This window comes from Gallus gallus, chromosome 5 (genome assembly GCF_016699485.2).
Source record: "Gallus gallus isolate bGalGal1 chromosome 5, bGalGal1.mat.broiler.GRCg7b, whole genome shotgun sequence".
In the NCBI taxonomy this organism is placed as follows: Eukaryota; Metazoa; Chordata; class Aves; order Galliformes; family Phasianidae; genus Gallus; species Gallus gallus.
In genome coordinates, this window is record NC_052536.1 from 24663629 (window position 1) to 24690420 (window position 26792).

At 40.8% G+C, this 26792-nt stretch overlaps 1 protein-coding gene across 3 annotated transcripts; it reads left to right on the top strand.

Moving 5' to 3' along the window:
• Positions 1-235: 235 nt before the first annotated feature.
• LOC423222 (acyl-CoA thioesterase 1-like) lies at positions 236-26705 on the top strand. 3 transcript variants are annotated; one of them, XR_006939369.1, is made up of 6 exons: positions 236-796; positions 1243-1445; positions 2773-3159; positions 8699-8792; positions 9137-9322; positions 26564-26705. XR_006939369.1 is itself a non-coding variant. In XM_046942109.1 (4 exons), exons 1-4 carry the CDS (start codon positions 343-345, stop codon positions 3808-3810), a joined length of 1080 nt encoding a protein of 359 aa, XP_046798065.1. In that variant the 5' UTR covers positions 236-342; the 3' UTR covers positions 3811-3994. The 3 variants fall into 3 exon arrangements, 2 of the variants coding, with proteins under 2 accessions (XP_046798065.1, XP_015142611.2); XM_046942109.1 differs by lacking the exons at positions 8699-8792; positions 9137-9322; positions 26564-26705 and adding an exon at positions 3775-3994; XM_015287125.4 differs by lacking the exons at positions 8699-8792; positions 9137-9322; positions 26564-26705 and having other exon boundaries at positions 2773-3994.
• Positions 26706-26792: the final 87 nt, after the last annotated feature.

Genomic DNA, 26792 nt, shown 5'->3' on the forward strand with positions numbered 1-26792 from the left:
GACAATGTGATTGGTTTTTTTTGCCATTTGAGTTTCAGGGTTATTAGTTTAATCTTTATATATCCTGAAATAAAATGCACGCCAGGAGGAAGTGACAACTTCTGTCCCTGCAGGTCAGTTTGTGCAGGACATTTGAGACGATGCGTTTGGAATCGAGCCTACTCCGAACTACATCTCCCAGCAGCCCGTGCCTGCTGGCTGGAGGAAGCTGTCACTGTGCTTCCTTCTGGACTTTGGCAGAGATTTGAAGCCTGGGAAGCCGCAGGCTGCCGACATTCTCATTTCACACAGCCTGAGTCTCGCCAAAAAGCAGCAGGCTGCTCTCGCCTCCCGCAGAGCCCGATGGCGGTGCAGGTGACCGTTCTGCCTTCTCCCAGGTGTCTGTTCGACGACCCCGTTCAGATCCGTGTGACAGGACTCCTGCCGCAACAGGCGGTCACGCTCAGAGCCTGCCTTCTGGATGAGGCTGGGGAGCTCTTCCAAGCCCACGCTCGCTACAGGGCTGGCGGCAGTGGGGAGCTTGATCTGACCCGCTGCCCAGCGCTGGGGGGCAGCTATTCTGGAGTGGAGCCCATGGGATTGCTGTGGTCTCTGCAGTCCAAAACACCGTATAAGCGGCTGGCAAAGAGGAACGTCCTGACCCCTTTCTGTGTAGACTTGGAAGTATATGAAGGCCATGGGGACATGAGCCAGTTGCTGGGAAAATGCACCCATGAGCGGTATTTTTTAGGAGAGGGAGTGAAGAGGATTTCAGTCAGAGAAGGTCGGCTTAAAGCAACTCTCTTCCTCCCTCCTGGTGAGTTTTAATCCCGTTCTGGTTTTCTGTGTGTTCCCTGTGGCCCCTGGATACACTCAGCAACCCGGGGTAAGGCCCTGGTTAATGGTTCCCTCAGCTGGCACTAGGGTGAATTCAGCTTCATAATTAGCAGAGAACTGATCAGTAGAGAGAGACTCTGGAAGGCAGATTCCATACTCTGTGCTGCTCACAGAAATGTTTGAGATAATCCATAGAGGAGACTTGCAATGATATATCCTTAAGGAAGTGGTACTTGTCAGTGACACTGATCGTGTGCATGCCTGAGAGCTGACATGTAAAGCTTTGGTAAAGGATGATTTCCTTTTGATATCTGCTATTCTGGTGGATTTTGAGTTGCTACTGGAAGGACAACTCTAGAAACTTTTCTCTGTGAGTCTGTATGTGTATGTATACATATATATATATATATATTGCTTTCATTGCAGGACCTGGACCGTTCCCTGGTCTTATCGATTTGTATGGATCTGGAGGAGGACTTGTTGAATACAGAGCAAGTCTTCTGGCTAGCAGAGGCTTTGTGACTCTAGCTCTGGCTTACATGGCCTTTGAAGATCTGCCTGCTATGCCGGAGATTCTTGAACTGGATTATTTTCAGGAGGCTATAGACTTTTTGCAGAAGCAGCAGCAGGTAGGAGACAAATTATGGTACTCTTCCTACTGGAAACTATTCTCTAATTTCCTAATGTGAAATGCTGTACATCACTGAATGTAGCTGAGTTTCTGAGGTGAAGAGGGAGACAGCATGTCTGAAAGACAGTATGATCTTAAATGGAAAAGAATGTGCCTCAGCTCCAGTTTTGCAAATAGTTGGATCACTGCTTTGCAGAGCACCTTATGGCCATCTGTGGAGTGCTGCTATGCAACCAGTATAAGATTTACATCAGAACAGTTCCTGGACTAGTGGTACTTAGGCAGATGATCTTATTTTTTTACAAGATTTTAGAAGAGAGAAAATCCATTGACTTTTTCCACTAATTCTGAGGTGTAGATTTTTGATTCTGACAAAGTTTCACAGAGCAGCAATAGAACGCTGTCACAACAGAATCTCTTGAAGATGCAGCATGTTTGCAACTTCATGTTTGCACCTTGCAGCATGTTTGCACCTTGTTTTATATGCTGGGGTTATATTTCAGTAAGTACCTGGAATGAAAAAAATACTTCTATAGCAATATATCATTACACTTAAAGCAAAAGAGGCTAAGAGAAGTATCGTTTAAGCTTTGAATGGAATGCTACTTAGTGTGGTGTTCATTTAACAGAATAGTTGTTTGCTAGCACATGGATACCAGGGATTTAGTCAGTTTTGAGAGCAGAATTCAACCTTGCTGTTTGTGTTGTTTCTAATAGAGCTGTGAAACTTTCAGAGTATCTTACAGGACCAAGGCACATTACAAGGTGAATTTGTTGTGAAGAGCCTTCACTATAATTAAGTTCATTTAAAAAGTTGTTGAATTTACTCAGCCTCAAGCATAATGAACTTTATGTGTTCCAAGATGTAACAGAAGATAATAGGTCAGCTGTAGCAGTGTTTGAAAAAACAATGCCAAGAAAGGCAATCAATGCAGGTAAACCTATGGAAGAGTGTTTTTCCACATGGGGCCTGAAGAGAGAAGATTAAGATGAGTTTCTGGAGGCAAGAGCAGTAAAATGTACAGCACTGAGAGGAAGTATCAAGCCAGGATGCTGAAGAAGAAAGAGGCTTTGTCTATGGAGTGAACCAGGAAGAAAAAATGTTACAGGGGAGGAAATGTTGAGGAGCTGTAGAATTCATAATCACTCTTATGAGGGGATCAATAAGGGAGTGATAGTACTCAAAAAGAGAAAGGGAATGGGTAAAAAAAAAACAAAAAACAGGAGATTTTAATCAGATGAGGAGTGAAGAAGCCAAAGGAGAGATGTTATGCCAGCCCTGGATATGGGTAGTTGATAATGGCTGTTTCATAACTGTCTTTCAGGTAAAAGATGCTGGGATTGGTGTTTTGGGCTTGTCTAAAGGAGCTGATCTAGCCCTTTCCATGGCCACATTTCTACCTGGCATCAAGGCAGCTGTCAGCATATCTGGAAGTGGCTTTAATTCTTTCATTCCCCTAAGGGGAGATGGCTTCACTATTCCTGCTCACCCCTATGACTTGGGGAGAATGAAGACCAATGAGGAGTCTGGTTTTGTCGATTTTTCAGATATCCTAGATGATCACAGAGACCCAGCAACTTGGGGTAGTCGCATTCCCGTGGAGAAGTCCTTGGCCAAGTTCCTCTTTCTGTCAGGGCTGGATGACAAGAACTGGAAAAGTGACCTTTACTGCCGGGATGCTGTTCAGCGCCTTCATCAGTGTGGACAGAAGGTGGAGTTTTGCTCCTATTCTGGAGCAGGGCACCTCTTGGAGCCACCATACCTGCCTCTGTGCCAGTCTTCAATCCACAAAGTGCTTGGGGTATTTGTGCAGTGGGGAGGGCAGTGGAGGGAGCATGCCAGAGCACAAGAAGATGCCTGGCACAGAATACAGGCCTTTTTCTGGAAACACCTGATGAACTCAGACATTCCTAAGAGCAATCTCTAGTGGAGGTATTGCTGTCAGCAGTGCCAGCAGGATTGGTATTTCATTTCTTAGTGCATTAGGGCCAAAATCTTCCTGAGTAATTTCCCATTTTTGAGTTTTTTGGGAACTGTCTTGCCCCCAGGTGCAGTGTAAACTGGCACCATCTGATCTGCCTGTGTGCCGGAGTCATCAGAGAAGACCCAGCATGGTGACATGCAAAGCCAGCTCAGTGCAAAAGCAGCCTGCCTTCAGTCTCTGTCCCTCTCCCCTTGCAGCAGAAAATACTCTCAAAGGAGAGTCCTCCTTGAATTGTATTACACCTTGAACTAACATAGATACAGGCAGTGTTTTTTTGGAATAATATATCAGTACATGCACTTACCTTTCCTGTTGGTATATTATTTGCTCACATTTTTATAGAAAAATGGTGCTACATTTCGGATCCCAGCTGAGTGAAGAGGCACTCTTCTGATTTATTCTGAAGGGCAGCGATAACATTTGTTTCTGATACTTCAAAAACCGGAAGAGATGAATTGCACTGAGGTTACACTGGTGGTATCTCCTGCTGATTCCAGATATGCTACGTGTCAGACTGAAGTTTGCACTGCACTACTCAATAAATATAATATGTCTGTGTGTATGCACAGTTTACTTGAAATTATCTGAACAAAGGCTTTGACTGTCTTAGTGCCTGTAAATACACAGGCAGTGATCCTACTGTAGTCACAAGCTATCTCTCTGCTTGGCTGGAGAGTTCCTATGCAGTTCTTAACCTCTTATCACTAAGAGGAGGGGGAAAATTTGCATAGAAGTTTGCATGCTGCTCAAGATTGGGAGTGTTGCAGATGTTTTAAGTACCTGCTTTTGAATGTTGAAGCTCAGTTTATCCCTGTAATCCCATTCTGACCACGGAAGGAAGTAGGAAATGGGTGTCTGTCTTTGAGGGAGCAAAACCTCACTTGGAGAGAGAACAAATTCCTGCTGAGGGGAATTCCTGCCCCCAGGGAGCCCAGATCCTGCTGAAGGCAGGATTGTAGCCTCAGTTTTCTCACCTCAGGGAACAATGCTTGGGCCTTAAAGGGCTGTGGACTCTAATGCAATGTATCTGATGCAGAGTGTGCTCCCTCGCATGCTTCCAATTTCTTGCCCCTTCCTCAGAAGGTGGCTGGATATTGCTCAGCGGGGATCTCTCTCCTGGTCACCCATACAGGTGATCTATAGGGATTTCTGTTACTACCTCTTCATTTCTGTTTGTACTCTGTGTGTCTGTGTCCTGCAGAAATGGTAGCTGGTGAATGGGTAGGACCTGGCAGAAGAACAATGTGTGGCAACAAGGCAATTCAAACACATTTAAGCAGTTCAGATTGGATAATGGGAAATTCTTTTCTCCATCATTTTTCTATTTTATCGAAGTAGTCGAAAAAAAAACAACACTTGGGTTGTTCATCCAGATTTGTCTGAGGCTCAGCACGCTGTGCTTTGAGGTCTTCTGGGAGATGAATGGTTTTGTTCTGTTTTTACTGAACACAGTGAGGCTTATGCAGTACAGTGTGTTCTGTGGTGTAACTCACATCTGTTTTAATCCCTTCTGAGATGAAGACATGCTTTCTCAGTCTTCAGTGGGCAGTTTACAGACCTACATTTTGAATCACAATATTGTGAGCTGCTGAGAAAATACATTTGCTTTCACTACAGGAAACTACTACTAAAGGAAAAATACTTTCATCAGTAAATGTACAATGTTGTCAGTGGTGCTTTCATACAGTCTGTTATGTTGCCACATTCAGCAGTCATGTTCAAGGAAAGCAGTGTTGAAACGAGGTAGGAGAGAGCTGCGACGTGACTCCATCGATGACGGTAGCACACAGGACCTCTTTGTTTTGTCACTCTGAAATTAAAGCTTTGCCAGCCATTTGAAAGCTCTTTATTTACCACATGGGGGGTGACCGGCAAGAACGACTGAAAAGACTGATTAAGCAGTAAAAAGTCTGAAAAGGCGGATTTAGCTGAGTCTGTGCCATATTCAAATAAGAAAAATATGTCAGCCAGCTCAGTTGTGCAGGGTATTCTTTTTAAATCAGCTGGCCTTCTCAGAAACTCAGATTTTAAAGTAATCTTCAGGAAATAGAAACTGGAAACCAAAGGGAGACTAATATCAAGTAATTGGAAGTGGCCTATTTTCAATAAAATGCTTATGTTCTTGAGCATATTCTGCAGTGTTTTGCAGAATGCTTTGAATTCTTAGCATTTCTTCTGCCGAAGAGGTAGTTTGGACAGGTGGGGCTAAGATGACATTTTTCTGAGTTGGAGACAAAGATTCTTCTGTAGAGTCAGGCTGCTTTGTGTAGTTTCTCCAGGCTTGCAGTGTATGGGCAACATTATTCAAGGATGATGGGAAAGGTATTATTTAATTATAGGTTATTGATCTTTAGGTGCAAAGGAGAGCTCATGCTAAGCACAACCGATAAAACTAATAAAACAGAGATGCAGAAATCTTCTCTTGTAATTTGTTTGTAACTGCAAAGTGCTTCAGATGAAATAGCACATCAGAAAACTCACTTGAACAAAAAGATCTCAGCTTGATGCTTGCATCAGTCCTGCTTTTGTTTAGCGCTGTGCACTACATGTCTATTAAGAGAATGAGAAGAGCTTCCTAAGAAACTGAGAAGCAGTCTCACATGTAAGCAGCTATGAACAAATTTGTTAAAAGGGAATGATACATCTCACAGTGCTCTTCTTGGGCATTATCATTTCCATAGCTCATTTGTAATTGGGCAACAGTAGAGATTGCTGACTTGTTATTGCATTCTTCAAGTTTTCCTTCTTTGCTCTGGTTGAACTTGTGGTCTCTCAACATGGAAAGGAAACTACCCAAAGGGAATGTAATTGCTGTCAAAAAATCCCATCTGTGATTTGAATCTCTAATCTCCACTGTAGCCTTACTGTCCTGAATCTAACATAATCTGGGTGAATGTGATCTGAGCTATGTGACACGCATATTGCTTACTATTTTAAAGTAGTTGTCAGTGAAGCAGGCCACAGGCTCTTTGCACTGTGAGACCTTTGGATACAGCTTCTCCTTTTCATTGTGGCTTTTCTGTGTCACAGTGAATTTTTCTTCATGTAGCTCCACCTGACTCTAAATAGCTCTTCAGGAAAAGCTCCAGGGACTCTTGGTCAGGAGCACCAGGTTGACATAATTTGAGCACTACATGGAGCAATGAACCCTGTACTTTTCAAGGCTCCTTGAAAAAGCTTATGAGGCTGACCTTTCTTTCATGGGTTCTTTCCCTATACTTTGCCAGATACATTCTTAGACTCTGTGTAGTTGACAAGGAAAGAAAACCCTTGAAGCTCTTCAATGGATACCTAAAAGTACCGGATACAATTATTTGTATGTAAGCTAAAGCTGATCCTGAAGCATTTTTGCTGTATGTGAGGTATAACTCAGAGGAAACTGCAGAATGAAAGGAGTCCAAATGTCTTTATTAGAGAAAAGTGAACCACAATTACAGGAGAGGTTAAACGTCTTTGAGAAAGTACCTGCACATTGAGGCCTCTGCAAAAGTAGTGAATATTGGAGGTTTTGGTGGAATTTTACTAAGAGCTTCACTGAACAAGGAGATTTCAGTGTAAATGTGCTCCTGTAATGCTAGTAGTTTCTTACCAAGGAGAAGGAGCATCTCTGCATGGCTTCTGCAAGCAGGGTTGTTTCTCAGCCAAAGGGCGGAAGGAAAGATGAAATGAAAGGTGAGAATATGCCTTGTGAGGTGTAATTAGAAGTGGTCTTTCCCCATCTTCTCTTCAGGTTTCCTGTGTGTATCTGGAAGTCTAAAGATGATCAGGGACATTTTTTTCTTTTTTTAAAATTCAATGCTTACTCAACGCTCTGTCATGTGTTACCATATTATTTGTTTTCAAGCTCTAGGATAAAACAACTTTTTAATGACAAAAAACATTCAAAACTTTGACTATAGCGATATTTTGCTAACAATTTTGTAATGCAACCATTTCAGAAAAAAAAAAGTCCCCATTCTGCACTTTTTAGTGTTCCACGTATGCTCCACGTATGTAATTTGGAAAAGGAATCTGAGCCAAATGTAGTGCAGAGAAAGTGATATTTTGAGTGAAGCTTGGCTAGAAGGAATATGAATGTTTCCAATGAACTAACACCCTTTGCAACATTTCCTGCAAAGCATCGCTGTCATTAATCATTGTCCAGGGCAAAATATAGGAACGCTAAAACATAGTGTTTTCCAGAGTGAAAAAAAAATTGTTCGTGAAAAATGTACCAAAAATGTGCACTGACTCTAGATACCACCTGGAGGAAATAATTTACGAGCTGTGTTCTATTAATTTGGGCTTGTATCTGTTCAGTGACACAAACCACTGAACATTTAACATCTTGCATTTTGACTGTGAATTAAGTCTACATTAAAGTAACTTCAGTTAAAATTGTGGCCACGTGCTCCAGGCTAGCTCTGCTAAGAATACCTTGCACCGGGGAGTGATACCATGCCTTTTAGAGTTTCTGTGACCTTATATTAATCCAAGGTAACTCTAGCAGAGCTTTTAGTTATATTATAACTAGTCCGTCTGATTCTGAATTCTGCAGCAGTAATCAGCTAGTTTGAGCATGTCATTGCGTGAGGGAAGTGGTAGACTGGGTGCAGGACCAAGTGTTGGCTCAAAAGACAGACTATTAGGAGTGGGCAAGAACAAAATGCTGGAGAAGCCATTGGTGTCACACTAGCAGAACATAGCTATCTGTAGATCATTCTTGTTCATACCTAGCCTGCTCAATTTTCAGTTTCAGTTGCTAGCACTTGCAGCTCCAGGAAGACCAGATTACCTCTTCATGTGACATCGAAGACTTACGTTGGTAGCAGTGCAATTTGTACATAATGGTGTATACAAGTGATACATTTTGTCTTTGAGATGGGAAGGCTGATCTTTCAATCTGCTACCTTTGATGCTCTGAGAATCTACCTTGCCGGTTGTGTTGGTGTTACTTTGAATACACACGCTGTTCACGAATTCTGGATGCTAAGATTAAGAATTCAAGCACTAGGCAGTGACTTAGAGATCAGTGCATGACACTGTGCAGAATTTGAGAATGATGGTGTGGGCTGGACTCAGTGCATTTGGCCTGCTGACGAGTCATTGGTTCTTGGCAGCAACTGTGTGAGATGAATACCTATCTACTGTGCTCTTTTGTGCTACTGACAGAATATTTCTAGTACTATGTATGAATCCTAAAGTAAATAAAATATATTTGTCCATTACTTCTACTGTATCAATTATGTTTTCCATTGATCTTCAAGCATTTTTATTTTTTTTGTAGAGACTGTGGATCAGTTGAGAGTAGACCTCTTCTCTGATAGATGCTGCACAAACCAACCCACTGCACGTGACTTACCATCACATCAGTACACAAGGTACTGATTAGTGCAGTGGACAAATTTATGTAAGAGTTATCCAGCAAGACTGACTAAATGTAAAGACTCTGTCTATCCCACTCAGAGTCCCAGAACTACAAATTATATGAAACCGTGAGAGTATTTTAGAGAATTACCACTATGGACTTGTCCTGTTCTTGGACTTCTCTGTGAACATCTGCTTTGACCATTGGCAGAGCCAGGATGCTGGGCTGAATGGTCTTCTGAGCTGAAGCAGAGAAATCATTTTTTGCTTGCATGTTTGCTATGTTTTTTCTTTTTTTTTCCTTTTTTTTTTTTTTTTTTGAGGAAAAATTAAATATTTTCTATGTCTTTCTTGACAGAGAGTTGATTGTTTTGCAACGAATGGACACCAACTCTGAATCCTCCCTCAAATCCCCAGCATGCAGCTCTGGACTGCTGCAAAGGGCTGCAGAGAAGACACATTACTTTGTCTTCATGGTTGTTCTAGCAGAATGTGCACTGTCTGATGGAAAGTGGAATGTGATCATGTTGCTTTCCAGTGAAAGGTATGTTTGTAAGGTCCATAGGTACTGATAAGCATGTTTTTTCACCTTTCAGGGTAAGTTTGCAAGTGGCAGTTTATGTATAGGGGGATTCTTCTCTCAACTGCATGACAATTGTTGCAGATATAATAAAAATAAGTCTTTGTGGTTATCAAACTATACATAGCTGCACTGTTATGAAGAATATGTATGTTCCTGTGCATAGTATGAGGTAGCTAAAACACTGTAAAGTCATCTGAAGCCTTCCATGACTTATAACCAGCCTCCTAACCTTCCTGACTATTTTCTATAGGATGAATTACAATTCAAGAAGACAATATCCCTTTAAGATCAGGATCAGGTTTAAAATCCTGCTTGCAGGATGGCATATTCAGTTTCTCTATATTTGTCTGAAATATCCTAGTTCACAACAGGTTAAATACGTGCTTGTTTATCCTTTAAAATGGTATGCACTATTCATGCCTTATATCCTCAGTCAGAAGAATGGGTACAGGAACCTATGACTTCCTGCAGCAAATGTGTGAATGCCTCAGGATAGGATGTGGTATCTCCTACTGTTCTCTGGAATGCCTACGTCTTAGACATTGTCTTCTGTGGAAACCAAAGGATAAATTTAACCAGGCAGGTAATTACACTTCCAGGCATGCAGGAAAGATTCCTCTGTTAGAAGAAGGCGGCAAATACTGAAATGAAAATCTTTTTGTAGGAAGAAACAGACTCCAATATGAGAGAAACTAGTAGAGTTTTGAAAGATAAGGAGGCTGGGATGCATACCGCTGCTCTGCCTGATGACACTCTCCTACTTCCCAAACTAGCATTCTGATCAACAAATTGTTTATTGTACCTGTGATTGGTTATGATGGGTTCAGAAGAAAAAGTCTTGAATTTTATTCTACATTGGAACAGCAAATTTTGAAATTTTGGTATTTTTTTCATGAAGTGAAAGCTTTATCAGCCAATACCTGCCACGTCATACAATGTGAAGTTAGCCTTTTGCTAATTTAGTTTCCTCAGGATACTTGACTCTTGTTGTGCTCTGTGTTTCCCTTACTGCATCTGGAATATTGTGCCCATGCCCAGAAGAGGGGTGAGGAGGGCTGGAGACAGACATTATCTTTTTTTCTTTTTTTCAGTTGTCTCTGGCTTTGAAGCATATTTTGCATAGCCTAAAGAATCACTGTCCATTAGTAAAAGAACTGCTTCAAAAAAGCCACCATAAGTGGGCTTTTCACCTTCTGACACCTGAAAGAAAGCTTTGGTCTTGAAAAATGCCTAGTAGTTCCTAAGCAGAGAGAGTTTAGTAGTACTTGGGCCAGAGCTGTCTCCTTTCTCTGCTTAATTTTCTGTTTTCTGGGCATTTTTTCTTCATCATTTTTGTCTGCCTGACTAGCTGTATAGAAAACACCATACACGGGACAATAATGGGCTGAAGCAGGTCATGCCTCTCTACTTGCCAATTTACAAACTTAGGAAAAATTCTTAACTTGAATTTCTGAGAACATTTGTTCTCTATCCTTTGCAAGTGCAACTTTTCCCTTTCTCTGGAGTGAGAGGAGAGTAGAAATGTTGAGGACTGACTTATTAGCCTTTTTATTCTTTTCTGGTGTAAGACAATTTGGCTTTTCAGTACTTCTACCTTCCTGTCCCGCTCCTTGCAAAAGAGCATAATTTTTCATGGTTAATGAATGTCAGTCCAGATCTCGAAGGAATGCAATTTCCTGGGCTCAGGAAGGAATCCAGAGGTTAGTCTCATAAATCCTATGTACTCTGTAGCTGTTCTGACTCTTAGCCAACTTTAGCAAAAGAGTCATTTCATTTCGCACTCATATATAGTAAAACACATTTCTTTTATAACCTCCTAGCCATCTGTTCAGGCTAAATCATTGTACATAGAGCCCTGAATTGAGTAATGCTTGTGCATGTCTCAACTGCTTTCCTATTACCCTGTAGAATAAATTTCTCCATGGGATGTGGCATTCTGGGAAGACAAGAGCTCCCCTCCTGCTACACTTAAAAAGTAGGGGGTGATTTCTCTGTGGGTCGATGCATGCACTTAGCACAGAGTCAAGGAGATTCTAGATGGAAGGTGTCTTAGGATGCCATGGGCAGAAATGCAGTTATCCTGGGAAGCAGAAGAATGTCTCTGCCCTTCTTGTTGTGCAAAGTTCTATAGTTCTATGTAAGGACAGTCAGGAATGCTTTTTTCTTTGTAAGATTTTTCTTTCTGTATTTCAGGTTTTCATTAAAGAAAGTGTGAAAACCAAAGGGTTCCCTTTCTAACAACAACAAAAAAAAAAAAGTCTGGTTTCTCAAAAGCCATTTATTATTAAAAAAAAAAAAAGTTTCACCGAAGAAACTTGATCAGTACAATTTGCTTGGCTGGCAGTTTTGGAGCGCCCTCAGACAGCTCTGACTTCTGCAGACCAACAGGCGCAGGGTGTACTACTACCTTATTTGCTTCAGGGAAGAGCCACAGATCAAACCACTGCTGCTGCTGCCTCCAGGGTTTGATGTTTATTTCTCCCTTGTCCGTTTCTCCTTTGTTCTGTTCTCTTACATTTTAGCCTATTTCATTCTGTTAGGTTTTCTGAATCTGCATTTCTTTTTTGCCTCATTTCTTTCATTATAAGAATGCCAACTTTTGAGCTCTCATTGTGGATAGAGGTGAGTTCTGTATCTCAGAAATATCTGTATTACAGGTTATTGTGATGAAGTAGGTTGAAAGGAAGGTCAATACAACATATTTCAGTTAATACTGGAATGGACTGAGGTCTTCATGAGTCCATTGTATGTCTGGACTGCTGCTGCAGTCTGAATCTATTCTGAGAGTGGACTGTACCAGAGAAGGAAGAGGAGTGGTGGTAGACATTTTAAGCTTTCTATATTACTCTTATAGAGGGAAGACTACATATGAGGAAGATGTAAAGATATTATTTGCTCCAAGGCTGAGGGGTTCACCCTGTTCTTGTGGTGTCTCTTAAGCCCTCCTTGTGAAACGAGGGAGAAATGTCAGGTACAGTACAAACTGTTGTTGCAGAGGTGGATTTTGTCCCCAAATAAAATGTGTGCCTGGAGGTGGGCTTTCAAAACAGAGAGATGCAAATGCTGCCATGGCAATAATTTCTGTAGGGAAATAGAGCCACTTTCTTACCTTTATCAGTAGCAAATATTTGTTTTCATATGTGGATGAAGTTTGATTGAGAGACTGTGTCCTTGCCAGCTATGAATGTCCAATGTATCCTTGGTTTACTGCCATCCTGCAAAAAACATCAGCAAATCTTGAACATTAGTCTGGATTCATAGAGGTTTTCTGACAACTGAAAACCTGCTCTTGTAAAAGAGTTTTTCTTCCCTTTCTGAGAGAAAGAGGCAGAATCAGTCTGTTGCTCCAGTTGTGTGTTGAGGGGTCCTTTGAGCTATGCTTCCTTCTGTGGGCTTTCCTGGACATGTATCCTAGCTCAGAACTGCCACCTGCCTAACTCAGGCTTTTCAAGCCTGCTTGCACCTAGAATTCTTCTCATGCATGTGCATTTCAAGGTTTTATTCTAGGTCTGACACTTCCTAAGCATCCAGGGAGTGAACATTGTTGGAAGCATGGACAGTTGAGCTATGAATAAGAAACTTAGTGCTAGCAGAGTTTTCTAACTTGCTTTTCAATATGATTGCAGCTCTGTTAAGCTTTTTCCAGGTACTCCAAAGTGCAGTCGCTGCAACTGAAGTCTATTGTTTCAAGGGAACATCATAACCACTTTGTCATACAGCTGTTGTATTTCATTTGGCCAGGTGGAACAACCTCCTTTAGATTCAGAATATAGCCAATCATAATACACTTTTTTTTAAACATGAAAAATCCCACTGTAAATATACAAGCTCTACACTTGGGAACCTAGAGAGGAAAAATTTGTCATCAATGCGCAAAACTGTGTAATCCATTATAGTAATTCTCCTTCCCAGATATGAGAAGTATGTCTTTTTTCACTGCATGCTGTCATATCTAAATGCTGGCTAAGTCTGTGTTTTGCTTTCCAATGTGGATGATTCTTTTGGCAACAGGGGGATGTTCTGTAGCCTTTACTACAAAACCCTCCTCCTTTAAACTGTGGGTGTCATCACCTCTGCAGGTCTTCCTCCAGTCTCTACCTGGTCCTGTCCATGGACAGTGCAGCCATTAGCAGTGGAAGTGTCACCGAAGCATGTGGCCCGGTAGTCATAGGTAAGAGAGCTAAGGAAGGAAGACAGCGGTCCTCATACAAAGAAGAGCTCAGCTTCTCACAACTTATTGCACTTTTATACCAGGGAGATGTACACTGTCCTCCCAGTGTAGGCGTAGTATTGGTGTCACTGTGAAGAAGTAGAGCACATGGGTCACAAGATGGCAGCATAATCTCACTAGTCATGGTCACAGAATTCGAGGGCTCAGGTCATTAATTTCCCAGCTCAGCCTCCTTTCTTGAAGAAACTGGAAGTCCAGTGCATGGCTGTTTCTTCCCAGGGTCTAAATGATCATCTGTGTAGGTGGAAATCTTGTTACATCACTTTTCAGACCAACATATTGAATTTAAATTCAGCTGCACTTTGACAGTGTTGAAGTAAACTGTCCACCTGGCATTCAGTACTGAACAAAAAATGACACCAACATGTTGTCTATCTAACAAATACAAAAAGCAGTGTTTATGGAACAATAACTTCGTAAATCCTCTGCAACCAACAGTTATGTTTCTTAAGCTTTTTCTTCCTTCCTGCTCTTGAGAGCGAGGCATCCTGAGCCCTGCCCCAAATACACACTTTTTAGTTATATTTACTATATTTATTACATAAATTTTTGGCAGCAATGGGTGAAGAGTCGATTTAATGTATTCCTCTGTTTATGGTATATATAAGTATTGAAATTTCATCTGTCTTACTGTCTGCCTTTGTCTTTCTCTTTCAAAGAAGATATCTGCCCATTCTTACTGTTCTTCACGAGTTGTACCTTTTGAATGTGCAGTACTTGGTCTGGAAAATATGAGCTGTACTAGGGAGGGATGATTCATCACATCAATCACCATATTATATAATGCAGAGTGATAACTTCCACTGAGAACATTTCTAGCAGCAGCATTCCCACTTGTGAATTTAAATGTTCTCCTGAGGTCTCTCTGTAAAACTAAATGGAGGTACTTGTAATTACTTGGAATACAAACAAACCATGAGAGCAAGGCAGGAATCGATCCCTTTTCAAATTAATTTCATTTTTTTATGGTGTTACTGCGAAATTAAACCGTAGGGTAGGCACAACTTCCAGGTGCAGTTTTGTGGAGCAGAGTTATAGTTCTATCAATAGTATCTATCAAGTGAATATGAAATTTTGGCACGTGTGCAAACTGTGCTGATGGATATTTACTTTCTGAACTTACTGGTGCATTTTCTGACAACATTTTTGTGAACTTTTGAATACGTGCTGAAATCCAGAATGGCTCCGTTTTGTCTATTTGTTCAGCTAAAAGTTGTTCGATCCGAGTTTACTCTTACCAGTCAATATACAGTTGCATCTTAGCATCCCTAAAGCTAAATTTAATTAAGTAAAAGAGAAAGAAGTAAAGTCTACCCTGCCCTTTCCATTAACGTGTAGTTTCTGGACTAAGCAGTTGGCCACATGGTGTCACTGTGTCTTAAGGCAGCAAAACCCCTCGAAATAAAGCCTTTGGTAATTCTAAGTTTTCAAAGTATCCCAACTATGTCATGTTATCTGAAGGAGGTGCTTCATAAAATTGACAAAATCTCAGAAGCTTTGCTATAGACATACTTCAGGAAAATATTTTATACCAAGTGTCTGTTTCCTGGTTCCTTCTGCCTTCCTGGAAGGTATCAGAAATGTTTTTGTCCAGAGACCTTTGTTCTCTGCAGTCTGCATTTTGGAGTATGCTTATATGGAAATCCTTTTCTTAAATTGATGCGAGTGTGAGATTTAAAAATTCAGTGGTGCTGGACTCATCCTGCATTTTAGTCACAGTCCTCTTCTTCTTCTGTCTTTGTATATCTGAATGCAGAACATCCTTTGGCTCTTCTGGCCAGAGGAAACTTGGCCTTGTGGAACTCAGAGCAATAGAAACTGCAGATCCCAAGACTCGCAGAATGCTGTTTAGTGCACACCAGTCCTGACAAATGCTTTGCACTGCACACCTACTCAAGAGTGCTGTGCCAAAAGCTGATACATTGCATGTTTAGGAAGTTTCATAACATACAGCTATAGCAACAACTGAGTGAAATGCTTGCAGATACAGTATGAGCTTTAGCCAAGAAATGCTTGCAGATACAGTGAAATGCTTGCAGATACAGTATGAGCTTTAGCCAAGAAGATGATACATGGCTCAAGGTGTATTGAAAGACTACAAAAACTTGTGTAGCACAACAATTGGTGTGCACTGCTTCTTCTGTAAAATGGTGAGGGAGCCTAGAGCAGCAGGTCTTACACCAACAGCCTCACAGTTTGTGTAGCCAAGGTTAAGATTCCATGGAGAGGAGAAATGACCAATTCTGGCAGTGACTCACCACCTATGTAGAATGCAGGGTGCTTTTTTATTGCTTGGACATTAGGTAGACACTGCTTTTCCAAAGTCAGCTGCTGTGCCTTGTATGAAACTTACTCTCTGCGTAGCTGCTGAGAATTGTGTATGTACCTCAGTGATAGATTCAGTGCCAATTTTGTACCAGGGTCCTGGAGTTCAGCTGTAACCTGTTTTGAGGCTGGTTTATCTGTCATTATCTTCAATTTAAATACACAGACAAGCCTACTTAAAGTCATTAGGTCTATGAAGTGTGGTTCTGTGAGTAATTCTGGTGCCTCAGTATGAATTGTAATGCATTGGTATGAATTGAGGAAATGGCTATAGAGAAGATTCACAAATTTTTAATGTAATAAGAGACAAGTCTAAAAAAAATGCCATTTAATTAAAAGCTTAGATTTGTCTTAGTGGAATCCTCTGAAGGGAAATACTATGCTATTTGTGCGTTATTGGAAATAACCATGTTAACCAAGACTTGAATGGGACGTGAGACTAAATGCTAAACAAAATTTGGATGGTCAGATCTCACAGGCTAGAGCTGAGCAGAGATGCCCCAGCATATCTGACTTTCTTGAAGAGACAGCAAAAGCGTACAGGTTTGGGTTTGGAAGATCAGAATACATTTGTGACAGCATAAGTTGTATTTCCTCTTCTTCCTTGCACTGTAACAACAGCTTAGTAGTATGCAGTATTTTGGCCTGTGATTCCTCTCCTTCTCCCCTACTCCACTGCTTTTCTAATTATCTGAAGTAATTCCTCCAGGGCCTCTGTGCTGGTGCTGGCCCTTAGGAGCTTCTGCTTGATATGGTTCATCCTGTGGAAGAAAAGCCTGAAGCACAGAGTAGCATGGAATGGTAATGCAGAGAAGCAGGAGGTGTACAGGCCACCTTGGGAGCAAATCTGGCACACTGACAGAACAATTTGTTCTTGCTCTACGAATCTTGGAAACTGCTGACCTCATTATTGAGACACAAAAGGTCTCTTGGTAGTGTGTGAGGGAGTCCTATCTTAACTACTGTAATTATCCTAATGGCACTGCTGCCATGCTGGTACACCAACTATAAACAGGAAGAGCTGAAACCCAGTGACACAGATAAGATGCAAGTGAAGGGCTAGTGTCTGTATAGTAGAGATATGAATAAAGAAATAGACACTGGCTCGGGAACTCCCTTCACAATGTTTGCTCAGGGAAGAAAGGTGTGAGGAAGGGGAAGGGAATGTGTCTTCTACCCTCATGGTATTACGAACCCCAGGCTCTGGAAGCAAGGCTTCTTCTGAGACAGCTTTTGTGTATTGTCACATGCCATGTATATCTTGGGCAGCTCTGTTACTCCATATTTGTTGAAGAGTTACATTCTGTATGAGGGCATTCAGATTCTGACGCTGTCAGACTAAGAGATAGACTCTTTGAAATAATGGGAACATCTTGTCTCTTTGTGTGAGCCTTTCTTATAAAGCACATAGGCTTTCACTGCCCCTGGATATCAGTCAACGTTAGACTCCTAGTACATGCTGAGATGTAAAGGAAAGCTTGATGCATGGAAGAAAGAGGGATTTTTAAAACTGTGGCCAGATATCGTTATTTAATATGACCTATACCATGTATACATTTCTTTCTGTACCTTCTGAATTCCTACTGTCTGATTGAGCTATACATAAAAGCCAATCATCCACGCTTGGTTTAAAATTAGAGATCATGTGGGAGGGAAATGTGGTGTGGAGGCTGAGGCGAGCCAGGGGTCACAATATGAAAGGAAGGTGTAGGAGGGAAAATACATAGTTTAGCTATAAGACAGATTTGAAGGACCAGAAATAGAATTTATTGTCACTTTTGATACTGTGGTACTGAGAAATGTCAAAAGAGAAGTGAGCCCTGTTTTCTTAAAAGCAACAGAACTCCCAGATGAACTGTTGCTCAGAAAAAAACCCTGCAGTCTGAATAGGTTATATGAACACCAACGCAAACACCAACACACATGAGAAAGTAGAATGAAAGGACAGGAGTTAAACAGCAATTAAGCCTACAAATAAAACATCTTGTGTTGGGTTTTTGGTGGGGGACACAGAGGGGAGGCTGAAGTAATGATTTGAGTATATTTCTTTGTTGTGCTGTACTTCATCAAACACTTGAGCACCTGAACTGGCAAGTGAATTGTAACTGTGAGTTGCCCTGTTCGTATCAGTTAGAGTGTTCCTGAGAAGAACATGTGCAAATATCTAAGAAAGTCAAAACTTTTGACTTTTTAAGTTCATGAGGTAACTACTAAATGGACAGTAGAAAAGCTGGTACTGCATAACCTGAGAAACTATTGATGAACTTCCAGTAGCTGCAGATCAGGAAGATGTCTCTGAATCTTTTCAGCGCTTCTTGTTCCAACTGCAGATGACTTTGAGCTTTCTGTATGCGGCTGTAGGTTGTTTTTTGACTCACGGAGTTCCTCTGCTCCCCTGAATAGTCTGGAGTGGTGAGGGACTGTTGTAAGTGGTGAGAATTGTACTCGTGCTCGGCATCACACAGGTAGCAGTAAAAATGCAGAGATGCTCTGTCATCAGTAGGGGTAATGTTAAATACTGTCTTGACACAGACTGGCCACATAATGGTGATGATTACATATGTGAGGAGGAAGGAAGTGAATCCTAGAATGATCACAGCCAGAACTAAAATTAAGAAATCAAATGCACGTTCCTGTCTCTAGAGACTGAAGTGGGATGGCATGGGTTCCTCTGTACAGTTCTTCTTCCAAAATGTTAGGTATTAAAGGAGTAGTTAATATACAGCTATAGAATTCTGCTCATATTTAGAAAAGCATCAAGTAGCTTTACAGTGCCTTTGTTTCTTGGTTTTGCAATGGATACTGTAATGTGTTCTGTTTACGTTATTAATATAGACTTCATAATACAGGAGCATATTGAACGAAAATTAAACTGCCTTGGTCACTACTTCTTCCATACTGTCCCTGGTGCCCGAGTGAAACTACTAATTAAGTTTGTGACTCCCAGGTTATTCCCCACAGACTTGAAGGTTGTTTGGCTGAGGACAAGCGAACAACATTTAGCTGCATCTTTAATAATGTAATACAAGCATTAATTTAATTTGATTCAGAGCCACATAAGTCTGGACAGTGTTCTATTTGGTGCTCTCCAGACCATCAGTAAAATGATGTCTCCTGTGGTACAGAAGCTCAGTAGGGTTTCTCGGAACATCAGCAGCACCAGTATGCAGTGTTTGCATTCATAAACTGAAGGTGTCTGAAAAGGGTGTTTTAAAATGTTAACTTTGGATTCTTCGTATTCTGTAATGGTAATTTCTCTTGGCATTTCTAGTTCATCTTCCTTCCATGTTGCTCCAGTTTCCCAGATATCAAGTGAACTGATTGTTGCTACTTTCATTTAACTGTACGGATTGCTTGTTAACTTGTCTAGGATGTGTGGAGAATTTATGACAGAGTCAAAGAGTATTTAAATAGAGAAGAAGGGAGCATTACCAATTAAATTCTCACTTCCTCTCTCCTCTTTTTCCTGTAAGCAAGAGCACAAAGCTGTTGCACAATCCATTCAGTGCTCCACATATCTGTCCAAGTTGTCAGCTGATTGTGTATCACGTCTGAGGAGAAGGAAGAAATAGGAGTTGCTAACAACAGTCAGGTACTTCCCATTCACAGTTTTAGCATGCGTGAGGAAGCGATGTTTGATTAATAGACCTGATCATAAGTTTTCTGATGCAACACTTACTCTTTTGAAAATCTTGGTTGGGTTTTGCACTGCTTGGTTGTCTGGTTCTCCAGCTTCATGGAAACCTGCTTGGAAAGTTGTCATGCTTTCGTAAATCTTGTGAACTCACCTGGCCTGTTCCACTGGCTACCCACCATCCTGTGATGCCATGACACTGCTAGCTTCTCTCGATTACCAGGAGCTACCCCCTAGGCTGGTCAGCAATTGAGTGAGCTGCCCATTTGAAGTCCTTCAGCTATTGCCCAATTCCTTTGCTTCCAGCCAGTTAGATCCTGTAGCATCAAAAATTCTAGCCTACCCATGTGACTGCTTGGCCACCCATATGGTAGTGAAACAGCTATGTAGGCAGAGTCCTGGCATGAGAACTGAAAGCTGGGCATCAGCCCAGGAGCATTTCAGAATCTTTTATTTATTTTATTTATCTTTAATTTCTGTATACGTGAGTGAAACCTATTTGGGGAGGGTGAGGAGAGATGTGCCAATAAGATTTCCTCTGAGATGAGTGTTCTAGTTCCCGGTACTGGTGCAGGTAAGTCACGGGACATTTTGGAGTTTTGTGGTTCACAGCTTGCTTGCCAGTGCCTGTCTGACAAATGCCTTCAGTATGTCTCTAAGTACACTGTGGGGAACACCAGCAATTAGTGGGTTTGAATCATATAAGGTGAGGGTCTTTGCCACTTTGCAACATATCTATTGCATGAGGAGAGGTTGCAGAGTACAAATTGCTTGTATTGCCGAGTAGGCACCATTACTGGTTAGTGCTCCGCTGCATTGGTAGGTTGTGGGTGAGGCTTGATTCCTGGAGGTACATTTGGGAGAGCTCAACATCTGAAATCTAGTCTTCATCAGATCTCTACCCCTAGAAGCTAGAGTCTCTGAATGAGTCTGTGTCTTCCAATGCGGACTCTCCCTGGCTAAGCCAAGGAGACCTAATTTTTAGATCTTTTAGACCTCTAAAATTGGGTCTCAATTTTAGACCTTTGGCCCATAGTTCTGGATCCTCTGGGAAAGGAGGCAGAGTAGAAAGCTTATTTTAATTTTCTGCTCTGAACAGACTCAGTAGTTCATGATCTACACACAATTTTTCAGGCTTGTTGGCCATCTCATGCCTCTTCTGCCACATAAACCATGTTGGAGGTCTAAGGTTAAAAGCACCCTACTTCTCTGTTATGCTGAAAACTATATATTTCTATTGACTTTGGTAGGAGATGAGGACCCTTCTGGATTCTCCGATTTCAAGAAGCAGTGTATAAAAATCTTGGGAGCTTCATATGTCCCACAGTATGACATGAATGAAGAAGTTAAAAAAGAGCTGAGCCTAAGAAGAATCAGTTTTCTACTAGAATGAGAGCATGTAGAATTGCAATCAAGTGTTTTATTTTATGTGCTGCTGAAAAAAAAAAATTGAAGCAGATATGATATGTATGCATAGAGGCATTCAGAGATAGTATCAGGCTCCATGGATGACTTTGCAAAGGTTAGATTAGCTTTGCTGATACAAACAGAGAGAAGCTCAGTGTATTTAAAGTGCCTGGCTCTATGCTCACAGTGATCTGCCTTCTATGCTGGGCTGAGGGGAGCAGGTGACAGAAAGCAGCTTTCATACTGAGGGAATAAAGTTGAGGGTGCTCTCAAGATGAATCCCTGGTTGCACTATTAGGAAGACTTTTTTTTAGTCACAAGAATGTTCTAAGTGGACTGGAAGAACAGCCACAGATCTAAATTTTCTCTTTAAAAGGGTTAAGTATCAATGCAGAAGGAGCTTCTGTATTAAAATCCCCATGACTGCAGAGCCCATGAAGTAGTCTTCATCACCAGTAGCAAGTCATGGGGATTTTTATTGATGTGAATAAACTTGTAAGGTTCATAAACTCTAACAGCTCTAATAGTTTCAGTCCAACTCCGGTTATTCCATTTTAAATTGTTCCCAAAGTTTGGCTGGTATATTGAACTTCGGTGAAAAAGGAAACTAAGATACAATGATGAGCATAAGAAAGAGAGAAGTTCACTTGGTGATTTTGACAACATTGTAGTAACTTCAGAAGAACATCCAAAACGATAGTGAAAAGCCCCATGATTTTCCGATATGGAGGAAAATGAGTTGTAATAATCTGCTTGCAGGGGTGTACGCTGAATTGTCTGACATCTTTCCCACCTCTCATGCTCATTTTTATGTGAATCTTTATGCAGATTCCATGGACTATGCTGGTTGTCCATGATCTCCAGGTAAGTTTTTATGTTCCAGTTAAGCTGAGTTATTGCCTGCATGCCACTTGAGAGAGAGAGAGGCCAGATAATTCCTCAGAAGTAAAAGTAATTCTATTGCTTCAGCTCCTTATGTGAGCTTAACATTTGGCCCAAGGAGTGCTACTGTCCTTAATCTTGTTAATTCTGGAGTACTGTTAGGAGGGTAATTACTGCCAGGAGTGAACCTAACCTTTCATGTTTTGCATGTTACCTGAAATCAGTTCCTGTATGGTTCTTCTGAGAAGAACCTTGTATGGTTCTTCCCTGTATATTTCTTCTGGCTCTTCTGACCCAACATCGGAGGGCTGTACTTGGGTAAAGGTAGATCCTTGAAAAAAAATTGCTTAGAGGGCTTAATGTGAATTTGACACAGCAGAAGGGTTAGAGAGGATATAGCGTGTGTCGAGGATATATGTGTGTCATAATGTGACAGTAAACTTTGTTTTTTGATTACTCTTGGTCTGTATAGTAACACTGAGTAGCAAACATTGCCTTAGTAGATCTTGCCTCAAAGAATTTGTAGTCACCTAAACTGAAAAACAATAGGATAAAACAAATGTTGATTCTGGAAAGATGATTATTCAAAAAATATAAGGGGTTGGTGGCAACTAAGAAAGATACTCTTCCTTTGATAATCTGAAACTAAATGCCTTAAACATAAGTCAATTCTTCCTGTCAGCCAAGTGGTGAAGTGTAATGCTTACCTAACTCTTCAGAGGTCTTTACTCAAGCAATTTTGTACTGACATCAGTGTCAGACTATTTGAATAAGATCTGAAGATAAAGGTCTCAGAAACTGGCTTGAGTGGAATTACACTGAGGTATCTTACTCAATTATTTCAATTAGATGCTCTGCAATCACTTGGTTTAAAACAAAAGAACAATTTCTGAACTTAAACACAGTGGATTTCAATGTGTGGTTTTACATTGACGCATCTTGGAAAGACAGCACTCCAGACCTCAGATACCCCCAGATAAATAATAAGCAATTTCCTCCCTGCTACAGAGATCACCATCTCACCATATTACACCCACACCTGCAAAATATCTCAGGAAATTATTAGCTTTCTTACCCTGGTCAGGATAAAGACATGGATAAAGGGCCAGAGATGCTGATTTTACTGTATGATATCTTCAAGATTGCAGTGGTTCATGAGATGGGCAAGAGAATATGGCACCTTTTACTTTTCTGAAACACGTTTGGATCTTGATAGCCAGAAAGACTATTAACTTAGTAATGCTGCTATCACCTGACTACTGCTCAGAGAGAGATAACGTGGTGTTTTGTTCTAATTAACATTAGGTGTGATGTAAATGGATGTTTGCAGTGTATTCAGAGGTGTGAAATAATTTCAAATTAGGTGTGGATTTTGCTCAAACAGAATTGTGTGTAGAGAGAGCAGTGAAACTTAGAAGGCTTTTATTTCAAAATGAGATATTTCAGTCTTGAAAGGTCTGACAGTCTGACATTTCTGAAGCTTTGCTCTACGTTCTAATTTCACATGGCATTGTTTAATTGAAAAAATGGACACATAGTTTAGTAAGATTTTTTGGTGCAAATTATCTGTTATAATTTTGTAGATGAGATAGAGGAAACACTTTGAAAATTTTTAATTTGAATATAGACTATTATTTCCTCAAATTACTGTAATTTTCCTAACCCAGCCACTGAGCTGAGCAAGGCAGGAACTGATTTATGAGGCATGGAGAAAGTGGCTGCCATCTCACATTGCCACTGTCGTGTGCAACAAGGAGTCTCCACAAAGCTACCCCATCTTCCACCTCCATCTTCTCAGCGATGTGGCAGTGTCTAGCCCTAAGAAGATCCATCCCTTCTCTCTACTTAACAGATTTCATGAAATGAATGAAAAGCCATTTTCAAGCAAAATCATGATTTATAAGAGAGCGTCTCGGTAATTGCCATGCTTGCTTAATAAGCTGCTAGGATGGGGCATCAAAGGACCAAGTGCTTCACTGAGGGTACTTTCTGTCCATCAGTGCTAATGACATACTCATATGAAATTTTGCTATGCTGCTGCCATTGCTGGGATAAATAATAGAAACTGCTCCATGGGCCTTCAGTACCTTTTATAAGCTCTACCTCAGTTAGCTCTTAGGTTGATGCCAACAGGATGATCCAAATCACAGCCATTTTGAATTGCTGTCATTCTGCAGCTTGGTTTCTGACAGCTCAGCTGTGGCTATGAGTAGCTTTGTACAAAGGGATGTTAGTGAGCAGCACAGTGGGTAAGTTGTGTGAAGCTAAACACCGTATTAATTACCTTTTGTTTCTTGCATACTGGGAACATCTTAAGTTTGCATTCCTTCCATTTGGATTGTATTTCTTAGGGTCTCTTGTTGGAGATTGCCAGCAGTTTCTGTATGAGGCATTTCAGCTCGAGTGTGATTTGGTATGACTGTTTCTGTTTTTAATTCTCTTAGCTTATTTCCAAGTACTTTCTTAATATTAATTCAGAAAAGAATTGAGAGAATTGAGATTCAATTGTAAAAGTAGGATGATATCAACTTAATTAACCCATAAAGTCTTTTTGGAATCTCTCTTCTCTCTGTGTCCAGAACAGCATTTTACAAATTATAATCGCAGATAAAACGTTATATTCTCTACATCTATCAACTCAACTGATAGAATCCTGCCACGACTGTTCCCACCTATAGAAAAAGGGAGGGGGAGGGCTTTCTGCACCCCCCTGAAGATATTGCCTACTGTTCAGTTAGTTCATGCATTCTGCTGTATGCCCTCTTTATTTTGGATTTAGGCTTTTAGATTTATTTTTCCTTTTTTTATGCACTTGAATTTCTTTGTCTTACTTTCCCCATCCTGTACATTTTTTGTGTCTGCAGTAAGGCCTGACATCACGTAGCCCATCTCCCCCATCACCAGGAGGAAATGGATGTGATACTTGTCAGTGCGCTTGTTGACAAGCAACACAAGATGTTTTATGTATTTTGGCCATTCTGATTTACTGGAAACATTAATTTCTTGGAGGGGCTGCTGGAAAAATTAATTCTGTAGCTCTCCAAAATAACTTCTACACCTTGACTTGAAGACTTTTAAGAGCTTTTTTTCTTCTTTCTTGTTCCATTAAAGCCTGGGTCTCCCTGCTGCAGCTGTTCTGTTTTGAATGTGTTGATCCGTTTCCAGGCAGACGTACCCCTCTTTGAGCGGAGTTCGCTTTTCTCTGGCTGTTTTTCCATTTGCCTTCTCTTTAGGAGATGAATTTGTCAGCCTACTATTTTGGTCTCTCAATTCAGCTACAGCAGCAGAAACTCCAATCAAAGCTGCAACAGCACTAAGGAGGAGGAAAACCAAAACTCCATTCTGGAGAACAGATTTTTCTTCTTTATCTTTGGTTTTCTATTATCACTGGAAAAGGGTTGCTACACACTTCCAAGCAAAGCTGTCTGAACGATTTTACTGCAGGAATGTAACACTTCCATGGTTAACTGATTCGAACCCCAGTATGCTTTCTGATGAATTTGGCTTATCTTTCTAGGGCTTTTGTAGCTGCCCTTTGATTACCTGTACTTTACAGCAGATCTTTATTTCAGGTATCTTTCTTTTTGGTATTTCAGATATGTCGCTTCTTGGGTAATCCTGCGTCCAGTCCTGTAGCATAGCGGCTGCATTGTCAGTCACAGCAGAGTCTTCTTGAAATCTAAATCTGAGCTGTTAATTATCACTTCCATAAACCCAGGAGCATCTGAATAAAATGGATGTTCAATTATTTTATGGGGTTTTTTGTTTTTGTTTTTGTGGGAAGTGCCTTATCAAGTGGTTTAAGCATGATTGACAGCATGTCAGAAAAAAATAAAGCCAAAGATTTCAGGTTAACCTATTTTTCCTACACAGTTCTTTGGTTACACCTCTTTTTTCTTTTTGGTTTTGCCAAACTACCTACAATTTTTGAAAACTAGCTTTTGTCTCTCTCATCTTCCATCAGTATTAGGTGTCTGCTGAAACTTGATCCTATTTCTTCCTGTGACTGATATTACGGTGCTCAGGTGAGCACATATTTATTGCTAGCTTATGGTGGCCCCCAGGCCCTTTCCAAGCTTGTCTCTGCAAGACAGCCACCATGAAATTGTAAATGTGGATTAAAGCACAGGCAGAACTGATTGCCTGGAGCAGTGTTGTGACGAGCAGCCCACGGTTGTCTACCAGCAGCCCACAGGTGGCACAGGAGAGGTGGAGGAAACTGTATCCATTGCTTCTCCAAAGGATGCCACTGGTGGGGGGGGAACTGGGAGATACAAACTTGGCACGCTCTTCTTAGAAGAAGTGTGTGAAGGGGAAGAGCCCAAAAGATGTATACAGCTTTCCCTTTCCCTACCAATATTTATCCCAATTTCACCAACACCTCTGTGCTGGGTTATCATGCAGCAAGTACTCAAAATAAGGAGTCTTAATTTACAGGTCTGTAGTACAGTTCTCAGTAATATATTAAAACAAGTCTCCCATGTAAAGGTTTGAAAAGGGCCTTCACAAATGGCCTCTCACACAAGCAATTTTAATAGATAAGATCTGGCTATCTCCTCCCTTCATTTTCAAAAATTTATATATACATATAATAATTATTATATTATATTATAATATTATATATTGTTATTATTATATATATTATATAATATAATACATGTATGTATATAATAATAATATCTATATTATTATTTTATATATATATATATTTTTTTTTTCCTAGATTATTTTGTGGAAGAACTTAAAAGATACAGACAATTCATCTACTGACTAACAGGAAGAGATGGAAAGTGAAGAGAGACTTTCTGAACATGGCAGAATTCACCCATAAGCCAGGGAGGACTGTATTGGGATAATAACAAAAGGTAAGAGGTATAAAGTGACAGGCAGAGCTGTGATAACTGCAGCTTTCCTCTCACCTCTGACATTGCAAATGTCTCCCTCAGACGTAG